This window comes from Barbus barbus (assembly GCF_936440315.1).
Source record: "Barbus barbus genome assembly, chromosome: 2".
In the NCBI taxonomy this organism is placed as follows: Eukaryota; Metazoa; Chordata; class Actinopteri; order Cypriniformes; family Cyprinidae; genus Barbus; species Barbus barbus.
Genome location: NC_136730.1, coordinates 10616951 through 10630237, shown reverse-complemented (window position 1 = coordinate 10630237; position 13287 = coordinate 10616951). Strand labels below are relative to the sequence as shown.

Below are 13287 nucleotides of genomic sequence, written 5' to 3'. Positions count from 1 at the left end.
GCATTGCATAAGCTCCATATGTATGGCTTTTTTTAATGTAGTAAACGTGCTCAGTAGCCCACCTGATACAGTATTGCACTTGCAGGTCAGCCCTGCAAAAACACAAGTCACAATAAAACAACTAAACGACTGGTAGAAGCAAGCTGAAACTGCATGGCTGATTTAGCAAATGTGTTTTTATCTCACGTTTACTTTTGATAAGACTATCGATAAGATTTAGGGTAGGATTTAACATTATTTTCAAAAGTGACAGAATGTTAACCTTTCGGTTCCACTCACTGCACTGGACATTGTCACCTGCAACAGCCAGACTAAAAAAATGTTGCCAGACACACTTCTATAATCACTCACTGGACATTTCACTAGAAAGTGTTGAAAACATGCAAGAAGTGACAATATCATTTTGCAGAAATGTTGCCACAGACACGTATCTCCAATGAGTCTGGGCTGGAATTATAGGACTTGCATATTATGCACTCCCTAAGCAAAGGCGGTATGAAATTGTAGGTAGTGAAATTATTCTAGCTCCTAAGATGCCTAATTTTGGCCAAACTCTTTGTGAATATCATGTTTCCTTCATGAATGATGTCATTTTATCACAGAGCCAACCCAAAGGAGAATTTTATTGCTCACAGGTAGCTCAGTAGACTTAATTTAGTTCTGGTATTTTTATTGAGGAACCAACTTTTGTCTAAAATATTTCTTAAAATACTTTAGGATAAATAAAAATGGATTGTGCTTAATATCATAGCCAAGGCAATTTGATCCATAAATTTCAAACATTACTGAGATCTCTTCTGAAGATTTAAGACTTTTTACTCTCCATTTCATGTCATCACTGTTTAGCAGAACTAATTCAGATATTAAAGAGATCTGAACGATTTACTGATGGGAAGTAGTGGTATATAATTTTAAATGTTTAATTTCCCCATTTCAAATATGAGACACAAGGTTACTGCTCAAATCAATCAATTATGAAGTTTCATTTCGATGCTGTTTCTGTAGACAGCTGCTCATGTAGGCATTGGATATTAAAACAGCTCACTAAGTTTTGAGACACAAGATTCTATTTCAAAATGGCAGCTCATGTTTGAACTTCATTGCACATTGCAAGGTGGATTGAGGCCATGTGAATTGTAATTTGCAGGGGAGAACTGTGAACATATAAAGGCAGATTGAGTACTGGAGTTGAGATGATTGTCTTGTGGGAGCAAAGTGATGGGTGATGATAATAAATTATTCTTTTGTATAGTGAGAGAATTTTTTCTTACACTTATGCAGATGGCCGGACTTGCTTTTCAAGAAAAAAAAGAAATGATGAAATTCTTTTAAGAAAAGCTGCAATGATACAAGTCTGGTTGATTTTCATGGACAGCAAAAAGGATTTTGGCAGCAGACTCTAGTTAAGCTTCATGCAGATGATATGTGTGTTGAATTAAAGAGATTTAGAGAACTTAAGGTAAAGCATATTAGACAAGTCAGAGTACATCGTTGAAGAATAGTGCACAATAGTGGACTGCCTTGTTTTCAGCAGCCTTGGTTAGGATTTTTTCTCCATTCATTTACTCCATAGACATTTCAAAAAATATTATTCAGTAGTTTTAAGTTAAGTTATAAACTAACCAACAGCTGAATCCCAACTTATGGTTTGGTTTGGTTCATGACTCACAAGCTTTGATTGGAAGTAAAAGTAAAAATATAAAAGAAGTGAAAAACATAAACTATTTGAAATGGTAACACTTATGTACAAGGTAAAGACTATGTATGTAATCAAATCCTAAATAATGATATAAAATTAAAGACTAAGTTGTTGATTATACACTTTTTTTAAGAAAAAATAATACTTTTATTCAGCAATGATGCATTAATCAAAAATGGCAGTAAAAAAAATGATATTTAAAATTAATGCTGTTCTTTTTAACTTTTTATACAACATAGAAAAAAATGTCTTACTGCTTCCACAATATACATGTCACTATATACATTTCTGCAACAGTGTAACGGCATACCTTACGGCATGTTTCATGGCAGTTTCAAAGTAAAATGTCCAGAGCGTGGCGCTAAAACACGTTCAATTCGTGACCGTGGCATGTTTTTATTACGTTGGTACCATTGGTACAGGCACGTATTGCTGAGTTTGAGTACGTATTGCGGCTATTCAGAATTGAAATATCTGGGGAGTGTCTCTAAAGGTTAATGCTCTATCGTGTTGGAAATATCCCCTACACCAAACCCAACCCTAAACCTACCTGATAGTGTTAACAAATGCAAAAGTGATATTAAAACACCTTTGTTGATGTAGCCTTGCTATTTTAACTTCCTTGTATGGATTTGAGCTGTTTTGTCGAACCGTAGTTTCACGGGGTCTCTTTATCACTCAAGCACAATGCCGTATCGAGTGAGCTACCGAGCAAACCTACTGAATTAGCAAACTCATGCATATGAAGCTGGATATGTGACGACAACATTCAAAAATATCAGTTTTGAAGTCATAACATAATTTTCTGCAAGTAATTGTTTGAAAATTACCCTTTATAATCCAGCATAAATGCGCGCTGTATGAAGCAGAGGCTTTGGAGCTGGCAAACTGCAGTGATTTTTTAACTGGCAACTGCAGTGATTTGTGATGTTTTTTCAGTTTTGCGGGAATGTATATAGAGGCATGTATTTCCAATGAGCCTAGGTTGGAAATATTAAGCAGCATAACCGTTTTCAACACTGACATTTTAAAAATCTTACCGATCTGTTTTAATGGTAACTGGTTGGTAAATCTCTTCAAATTATGGGTATTGTAGTTCCTCACCTGGAATTTGGCAATTAAATACATATTTCCAAAATGACGTAAAAATCACTCTGACTTAAGTGGCTTCACCAGAATTACCTCTTGAGCAATCAAATCTTTTAAACAGTATTGTTAAAAATCAAGTTCTATATTGAGAAAATGAATGGGACTCTTATTTTTTATTCAGAACCCAGCCTGTTGCATTCTAAAGCAGCGCTGCCGCTGGGGTTGTTAGCTCTCTGATTGTTAGCTCTTCAACATAGAGTTGAAGAGCACGCTGCTGAAGTGGCACTGACCAGGAGAGATGCACAAATTACAGTCGAGCCCTTTTGAACAGCCACCTTATGCAAATGCTGCCGCAGTCAGACAAAAATAATTTTCCCTGAGTGAAGAGAAAATCGAAAAAGTAAACTGAATAGGTGATTTTATTTCACCAAGCAGCTGAAGTCAAAGCACATCTTTCTTTGCCTTGACTTACTCACTTCAAATTAGACAGCTTTACAGGATTAAAGGATTAGAGGGGGAATTATTTTATGGGGCAATAAGGCAGTGTGTTTGAACACTTCAACCCTGTGCCCTTTTACATTGATCCATAATCAATTTTCCCTGCTCGGATCCTAAACGCAAGTAATTGCAAACCTGGACGAAGCTCAACAGTGAAGGACAATTACTGCCAAGACTAACAAGTGTAACCAACATGCCTTTCTCCCCTTCAGAGCCCATGGTCCGGACGCCATGATCCTTGTGGATGGCCAACCGATGCAGTCTAACGGGGAACTTGGTCTCTCACAGATGCTTCATATCGCTACACAAATAGCAGCAGGCATGGTTTACCTGTCCTCCCAGCATTTTGTGCACCGTGACCTGGCCACCCGCAACTGCCTCGTGGGTAACGGCCTGCTTGTGAAAATTGGAGACTTTGGGATGTCCAGAGACATCTACAGCTCAGATTACTATCGAGTAAGTATCACAATAGCTTCAGTATAATTTACTTTTTTTTTGCAGTCAAATGCATCACTGTACATTTCTTTCTATCTGCACTTCTGGACTGAAATTATAGGAATGCTCTGGGTTATTGTCAGTATTTGTGGCTTAATGTCACTTACCACAGAGAATAATGTATATTTTATTTTTTTATTTTTATTTTATATATTTAATTTTTTTTTCATTGATCTGAGCTTATGCACCCCAGTTGTTAGGTGAAAAAAGCATTATTTATGGACAATTTTACAAAACTAACTCAAAAATTAAAGTGCATAAGCTCATATCTAGCTCAGGCCTATGGTCACTCTGTTCCAAAAGTGTATCATGGTGCGAAAAAAATCTTAAAGTACAAAAAAATCTTAAAGTTCAAAATTTTGGAAAATGAAATATCCTCTCCAGCTCAAAATGACCAGAAAACTGTGCTTTAAAAAAAAAAGTGATTTTCCATTTACAATCCCAATCCATAAATATTCCAAATATTCTTTTCCTTTATTTCTGCTAAGAATAGCAACCTACTAGATCGAGTTAAATGCCAAGGACAGCAAAATATTCCACTGAGAAATTGGATTGTGGAGTGAGCCTGTATTCAAGTCAGTCGTAAGCTGAAGGCCAGAAACGTCTTTATCAGCCGCGCATACACACGCTTACGCACAGTCTGCAATATTGACAAAGCAGAGGGATTATGAAATTATTACCGCATTGGACACGTTCACTGTGTCAAGTGATTATAAATAGAGGATCCTGCCAAGCACGTAATCCACACATATTGACGTTTTTTGTCCTCTGGGGCTCGAGCGTTTGGCCACAGGAATGGAGCATGACTGGAAGAGAGATTGAGGTACTGTCATCAGTGACCAATTCAACCGCCTTCATCAAGACGTTATAAGTGGCACATCGACATCCAGTCACCTAATAGCCTGCCAAGTATCTTTTTGCATGAGATGTTTTTGATAACTCTGTTTAGATCCTCCAATAGTTGTACAGAAAACGGATTCAGGAAAAAGCAGGCTCAATCCCTCAAACACGCTGAGGATTGTTTTAGATGTCGTCTTGGGTTTTCTTCACCACAAATAGCTGATTACACGCTATAAGCAAGTGAAATGTACAGGTCACCCTGTCATTTTGGTTTTGAACACCCTGTAAATAAACCACTCATGACATTAAATGTCATCACATAGACGAGATTTTAGTTCTAAACTCTCTAAAGGTCTGTTTTTACTTGAAATTCGGCCAAGTGTTTTAAATGGTTGGAGAAATCCGTTATCGGTCATGGATGCATGAATCTGCTTCCCCTGTTACTAAGTGTAAAAGCGTAAATGCCCAGAGAGTAGCTCTATAGTGGAGCTGTAATCCATTCTCCAACATGCTGCTTTGCTCTTCATACCCATAATCCAATCTAGCCCTCTACCACTGAGCCAAAGACTAGCCTAGTCTAGTTTACAAACTACCAAAATAAAGCAAAAAACATGCTGACGGAATGGAAATATGGTCAGCAGAGAGATTCTTAATTTTCTGCTTTCAATCTGTTATTGTCTAATGGGTTTATCAATTTTCAAACCGCCAAGCTAATTGCTCCAGTCTCAACCACAAAGCCCAAGGTGATACAGTGGATAGTGGTTTGAATGATTGCTTAACCAATTTTAGTTGCTCATTTTAATGAGGGATTTGAAAGTAATTTACATTATTAAAGGGCCGGGACGTGTGTGAGTCTCCTGTAAGTCTATTATTAAGATCACTGTTACTCAGCTCGTTTAAATTACCAATTAGCAATTCACATAAATATATCCAGTAATTCTAATACCATTTGAACTACAAATTAAGGTGAGACACATGTAGGTCACCATGTACTATAAGATAGATAGATAGATAGATAGATAGATAGATAGATAGATAGATAGATAGATAGATAGATAGATAGATAGATAGATAGATAGATAGATAGATAGATAGATCAGTTATATGAATTTTCTTTTTTAAATGTCTTAATTCTACTTATACTTCATCAATACATCAATTCAAATTAGAATTTAACAGTCAACAACCATCCAAGACACTTTTTCAGGTTTTTATTGATAAAACTGGCTGATTACAAGAGCTGACAGAACATATTGATGTTTTTAATTAGCTACACTTTCAGATGTTTTTTTTAGTAAAACACATTTTGATTTTGTTTCATACAAAAAAAAAAAAAATCTAATATCACAAATGAGATGGTTTCGCAGCAGGGGTACTGCAGTGAACTGCAATGTATAATACAGCAGAAGCATCTGCAATGTATAATACAGCTTTGTATTTCCCTACATCCGTCAGTACACAATTCAAAATGTATTGCTATCATGTCTCGCTGCAGAAAATCAAGGGTTTGAAGATATTAGGAAATTCCTCTTTGCCCCGTCATTTCGCATCCTCTCCCAACTATCACTTGCAATAAGAGCAGCTAAAATACAGTTTACAGAACACAGGTTGAAAAGGTTTTTGAAAAGATATTGACTATATGCAGCAGACAGTAGTCACAGGAACTTGGCTAATTTCTAATGTGGAGGTAGACATCCATTAGTCTGCTCTCTATCAGCCGGAAGTAGGTTCAATGTAACGGCACACAACAGAGGGAATAGTAATTACAAAGAGAATTTCACGCTGAGCTGGAAGGGTTCCAGCAACACCCGGCAGTCCCGTGGACATTTCATGCTGGCACAACATGATGAATGAAGTGGAATTGATGTGAATAAGAAATAGATTTGTGAATAAGCCATTTTAATCGAGCTGAGTGCATGCACAATTAATGCATGATTGTTTAGTCAATTTGGCTCAACTAGTAGAGGAAGAAATCATTAGTATTATCAAAGTGACTAAAATTGATATTTGTGTTTGTTTTATTTATGTTACATCATCACGCTCACAGCATTTTACAGAATGGATCAGGATAATTGATGTGTTATGTATTTTTTTTTTAAGTCTTAATTCTAATATATAAGAATCCCATTAAGAGTCCCACATGTGCTGTGAAGAACAACTTCATATCTATTGCTTTCATTAAGAAATTTATGTGATTTTTTTCCCAGGATATTATGATAAATAGAAAGTTTGAAAGAACTGCATTTATTATTTTATTAAACAATTTAAATGTGTTTACTGTCATTTTTGATCAATTTAATGCACCCGTGATGAATAGAATTATTAAGTTATTTTGTTGTTGTTGTTTTAAATACTGAACCCAAATGTTTGAATGGTATATATACGTTCATTCTTGTTGGTGTACATGCTCTTTCATGCCCTCAATTGGGTCTATGTATCACGCTGCTGCAGTGTCTCTTTCCTTCTCAACAGTGAGTGCTCTGCTTGAACTTAACACACAGCAACTGTTAATAAAAATGACTTCAGAAAGCACATACTGTATGATCTCTCCTTTAACACAATAAAGTGCATATAGTAACTTGCATTACAGTTCATCAGATTCAGTGGTTTTATGTTTGTGATGAATTGCAGCTCCAAAAACCTTTTTTTCATAGAAAATGTATGCAATGCTGTTTTTTGTTCAAAGTCAGCCTCAGTTAGAGCACATGATCTCCCAGAGCACCCTGATTATGCAATTCATAACTTCCACAGCATGTGTATTGCTGCAAAAGCTGAACACAACACATCAATGTGAACCTTAAATTTTCTTATTTTTTAAATATTTCTAATCTTTTATATGAATAGATGCATAAAAATCTAGTAAACTGTGACACTCCCTATGCTGGTGTCAAGCAAGATCAAAACTGTTGCATTGTATCTTGTCAGTTCATCAAAAGAGCTTTTCATAACCATTTAGAGCTAACTAGTAGACTAGTCAGCTTGTTTACAGAGAGGGAAATTTTATCCCTACCACGTAAGTTGTTTTTGAGCAATGCTTGATGTGTGATCTTTCTTGTAGGTGGGAGGTCACACCATGCTGCCCATACGCTGGATGCCTCCGGAGAGCATCATGTACAGGAAGTTCTCCACCGAGAGTGATGTATGGAGCTTCGGAGTCATTATGTGGGAGATCTTCACCTATGGGAAACAGCCATGGTTTCAGTTATCCAATAATGAGGTAAAATTTCACAAAACGAGATGGAGCCATTGTTAGAACATTGGTGTGAATATGACAGTTTTAGAATGTGAGTGTGATCTCTACAGGCGGGGTGTAATGCTGTCAGAGATCAGGTTAGAAGCAATACATCTTGCCACACACACACATTTTGACTGGAAAACTTAGTGAGCTGTCTATCTAGACAGTATTTTAAGGCATCATAAGTGTACTTACATGAAGGCTGTTAAAAAAGGTAGAAGAGGTCCAAAGACTGAATTGTATACTCAGAAAAAGTTCAAAGGCAGAATTGTATATTCCTTTTTTTGTGGATTTGTCAGTCCCACTGTGCATTATGACAATATCACATTTTTAATATATATATATATATATATATATATATATATATATATATATATATATATAAGTAATCATATCTTATATATTTAAATATTGTATACCTGTTATAAAGAATTTCTAAAAATAGTTTAGTTCAGTTAAAAATACTTTTAACCAATACAACACTATTGAAAGTGTGGGGTCAAAAAAAAAAAAAAGAAAGTGTGGGGTCAGTTATTTTTATTTATTTATTTATTTATTGGAAAGAAAGAAACTGATACTTTTATTCAGCAAGGATTCATTAAATTGATCAGAAAAATGATTGTAAAGACATTTATAACGTTCCACAAAAATAAAACACAAGAATCCTTGAGGGAATAAATGATTTCCATAAACATTAAGTACAACCTTTTTAAACATTGATAATAACAATAAATGTTGCTGAAAATTTAGCTTTGCATTACAGTAATAAAATACATTTTAAAATATATTTAATTAAAAAAATTATAATAAAAAAAATAAAAAATATAGTAATAACATTTCTAAATCTTACTCTCATTTTTCATCAAATAAATGCAGCCTTGTTTTTTTTACCAACTCCAAACTTTTGAGTGGTAGTATGTGGGCAATGTAATTTGTATGCTTAATATTTTAGATTAGAATGCTAATACTAATCAATTGGGAGTTTACTGAGTGAATTTTGGGAATGGGTCTTCACCTTTATTTTAACCAACGTTGCTGTATCAGGTTGGTCATAGTGTTCAACATGACTTATATTTGAGTGAAGTAGCATAAAAAAGTAAACACGCCACCTCTAAATTAATTGCACACATTTGCTCATTTTTGTCTCTCCCTTTTTTGCAGGTCATTGAATGCATTACCCAAGGTCGGGTTCTAGACAGGCCTTGTCTGTGTCCTAAGGAGGTGTACGACCTCATGTTAGGCTGCTGGCAAAGAGAGCCGCAACAACGACTGAACATCAAAGACATTCAGAAAGTCCTTTACGCTCTGGGAAAAGCCATGCCTGTCTACTTGGACATCCTCGGCTAAGACTGGTGCGACGTCTCCCACACAATCCAGGAATAACCAAACAAGCCCTTTTCCCCGCGTCGGCGCTCCACTGTAAAAACACCAACACGTCGGAGATGGACTTTAAGTGCCTGCAACACTTTTTTTTTCGATACACTGGGTATACAGAAAAAAGTAAAAAAATATTTAAAAACAAACTTTTACATTTTGTTTACAGTATATAGTGTACAGGATTATTGTACAAAGATAAAAAAAATCCTAAAAAGTGATGGCGAAAGCAGAATGTTGCCTTCTGTGTGACGGCACTGTGTTTGAGAAATGATGATTTTCAGTGTTTCATTTTTATAAGCATATATACACACATATATGAATATATTTTTATTTATTTTCTTTCATTTTGAAGGTAAAGTATGGGTGCCTGTCATGTTTAGTGCTGTTGATATATTATCTTTTCAAGACGGCTGCTCTTTGGTTCTACTCTGCTTTAACAGCTGGGATTTTGTGAGGAAAGCCTTATTAGGTTTGGATTATTTTGCCGATGCTGCGGTCAGCATCCTTTTCTCTTATATTTTCTTCCTGCAACTTTGATTTGATCTATAGCTCTCGAGCGGGCAACTTGGAACCTTTAGCATACTAAAGCGTTGATATATTTTCATCGTACGTGATTGTATATACTGTAAATTTATATCCTTGTCAACCTGTTAACTTATTTTTTTTTTTTATGTGTGTTTTGATTTTTTTTTTTCGACACAAGAGTTATTTTGTGACGTACTCTTTAGAAAGGGTCAGCCAGGAGAGAACATAAATATCACACAGTATCATAAAATGAGCACTTGGCAGCTCGTTAATAATACAGGGTCTCTAATATTGTTGGAGGGAAAACGCATCACGGCCGAGTCCAGTCTGTAACCGTGCTGCCGTACTTTTCTGATCACCAAAACTGAATGTGGTAAAACTAGAACTAAACTGCAGGTTCGATGTCACGAGATCCTAAAATGACACCTGTTTGAATCGATGTTTCGCAATCTTCATAGCGTTTGATAAATATCAATGCCATAGCATCTAAAGTTAACGATTTCATGTTGTTGTCTGTAGCTAAACAGTTCTGTTATTCCAGGGGCCGTTTCTCTGAGATATTTGTCGATACGACACCAAATCTTTTTGACGTCAGGATTTCGATGTCAACGGATTCTCTTGCCTCTTTGCAGTACCACAGATATTTGCAAACGACATATTAAAATGTATGTTTAGATTAATTATTAAATAAATATCAGAACCTTGTCAAATCAAGTCTTTCCTGTTCGTTGTGTTTAGGCTGTCCATTGTTGGTAATGGGTAGCGTAACCTAGTTTTGACTCTAGCTGTCATGAAATTCAATGTTGCGGCTGGATATGCCCTGTCTTTTGCTCTTGAAGCAAAGCAGAGTGAAATCTAATAGTTTTTGGCCACCATAAGCAGTTTAACATCAGCGCCATACACTGTAGTGACTTGCTGGCTAGCAATTAACTGAGGAAAAAGCTTTTGGGTCCTAACATATTTTATTGTGGCCATTTCTTTGAAAGATATTTAGTAATATAATTCATTGTAATAAAACAGTCTTTTTAAAATATGTTGAATGGACAAATCATGTCATGTATTCAGCAGTGCATTTAGTTTTTTCATGTGGAAACTGAGGCCACATGCAGTGGCTGCATGACTGTCAGGCTTAACAATTAACCATAACCACATCATTAAACCATTAAATGTAAAATATGCTCATACGCCTGTGATGGAATAATTGTATGCTGAAGCTGTAATGTTGCAGATTATGAAATTACCATATTTCATTATACTTTATATGTGTCAACACATTTGATACCTATTAGCAATCCAGGCAATTTAACATGTGGAATGCATCTACTTTAAGAAACATGTCCAGGTCATATTTCACTCAATAATTACAAAAAATAAATAGAAAGTCATATATAGAGCTTCTTCCCTCCTAAAAAAGTAAGCCTGTTTTAGGTCCAATAAGATATTTTGCATTGTGAATATATTTTTATGACAATTAAGCACGTTAAACACAATTATCCCCTGATTCTCATTAATACAATTAGGAATATAGGCCTATATATATATATATATATATATATATAAAAAATACAAATATCTTTTGAAAGGTTGTTGCACCATTTATGAATTATTTTGGGGTTAAATATATGACCTGGACATTTCATGCATGGACATGAACAATAAACAGAAGGAGCATGACAAAGAACAAATGAGGAGATGAAGAAAAGCTTGTAGTTGCCCAAAGGGCTTAGTCTGTAAAAATGATTTCCTGGTTCTGAAATAATTTGAGAATCACCGTTTCGACTGGACAACTAGAGATTACTCTGTCCATTGTATAATTTCTCACACATGATGACTATATGATGGCTTTTAAAGTGATAGCATTTGATACTCTACCCCTGACTGGAACTCTGTATATATGAGCCATTCAAGTCTTGCTAGATGTGATTGCTTCAGGCAGATGAAGATGTTCCCTGTCAATGGTGTTATCATAATGAAGGGGGATTTTCAGGGAACACTGTGAAACCCAGCTGTTTCAGTATCAGTATTAAATCCCTTAAGGGTGCACAGACTGAGAACTAAACCCACATTCCCTATTGCCTTCATAAATGCAACACAAATGTGCACTGCAATACATCAGAGTTATTATTCTGCTTTATTAGAACACTCTAGATTATTATTCATGGAATCATGACAGGTATGAAGCCAGTATTATAGCACAGAGGCATACAATATATTAAGATTAAACTGAAATGAACTTAAAATAAAATAAAATAAAATAAAAAATGACACCACTGCCAAATTACAAAGACCTCTAAATTTAACCACTTTTCCAGCTCACTTCAAAAATCTGGAAAGCCCGTACTCATTCTCCATTATAACCGATTGCCCTCTTTAGTTAAAATATAGCTATAATGTGATTAAAATCACATAATCCTTGAGGGAGTTGAAGTGAGTTTCTCAAACTGCAGCACACAGTGGGGTAAGATATGCCACGTTGTGTTTTATTTATCTCTAAATTCTACATAATGTATAATGATAGTAAAGTGCCAAAATAAATTTTAGCTTTTCATGATCTTAGTCTGACTCTTAAAATTAAAATGGTCGTTTTTGGATGTTATTTGCTGTGTCTTTATGATAATCCTCTTTCACGTGTTAAAAAGTGAATATGAGGACATTACAATGGGAAGAGAGAGCACATCTATAAAACAGATGAACTATTTTCGTAAAAAAAAAAAAAAAAATAAGACCTCATTTATCAAATATTTCGGGACCTCATTTATAAAATGTTGCGCAGAAACCATCCTAAATTTGATCTTAACGATCATCTCTCAAATATGCGTATGGAATAAATGTATGCACAGAAAACACATGTACGCCTCTCTTTCAGATGTGAAATCTATGAATCGCAAATGATCTTGAACTTGCACGCAACTGAATTGTTTCAAACAACTGCTAATTAATGTCATTAACATATAAATGATCATCAGTCGGGTTAGGGTTAAATCATTTAATTTAGAACAGCGAGCTGCAAGAACAGCTTACATTTCCAAAAACCTGCAGTACTCCCTCAAGAAAAGCTGCTCAGACCCTGCTCAGACCCTGATTTGATGCTAAGCACTTATCCATGTCAAAGGCAGTTTTTACAAATATGAGTGTTGGCGTGGATTTAAGCGTACGCACACTCTGAGATCAAATCTGAGCGTATATGCACGCTTCATAAATGAGGCCCTTACAATTTTAACCTTCGAAATGAATGCTGTCAAAGTGTCCTATTTTGAAAATCACAATCCATATATGCAGACCAAATTATAGCTTTGACTTGTGCCAGTATATAACCTCCTAGCAACCACTCTGAAATCCCTAACAACCACACAGAAACCGAATCAAAACCACGTTTAAGAAGACCTTTGCAAACATCCACAACAGTCCAAGACTTTACCGATGTTACACAGTCAAGCTCATGTTTTCTTCAAAAAGTCATCATTACACACTATTGCATAGCGACAAGTGTTAAAACTTTTAAAGCACAACGTTGGCAGAAGTAACCATC

General features: G+C 35.5%; 1 protein-coding gene across 1 annotated transcript in view; it reads left to right on the top strand.

Moving 5' to 3' along the window:
* The window catches only part of LOC306881060 (NT-3 growth factor receptor-like), a gene marked incomplete at its 5' end in the record, with an annotated part of 124578 nt that extends 114113 nt beyond the window's left edge, over window positions 1-10465 (top strand). Inside the window, 3 exons of the mRNA XM_079434956.1 lie at window positions 3499-3742; window positions 7680-7838; window positions 9018-10465. Of these exons, the coding sequence (XP_079291082.1) occupies window positions 3499-3742; window positions 7680-7838; window positions 9018-9203 (589 nt within the window). The 3' untranslated portion in view covers window positions 9204-10465. The remainder of the gene's footprint in view (window positions 1-3498; window positions 3743-7679; window positions 7839-9017) is intronic.
* Between the last annotated feature and the right edge of the window lie 2822 nt (window positions 10466-13287).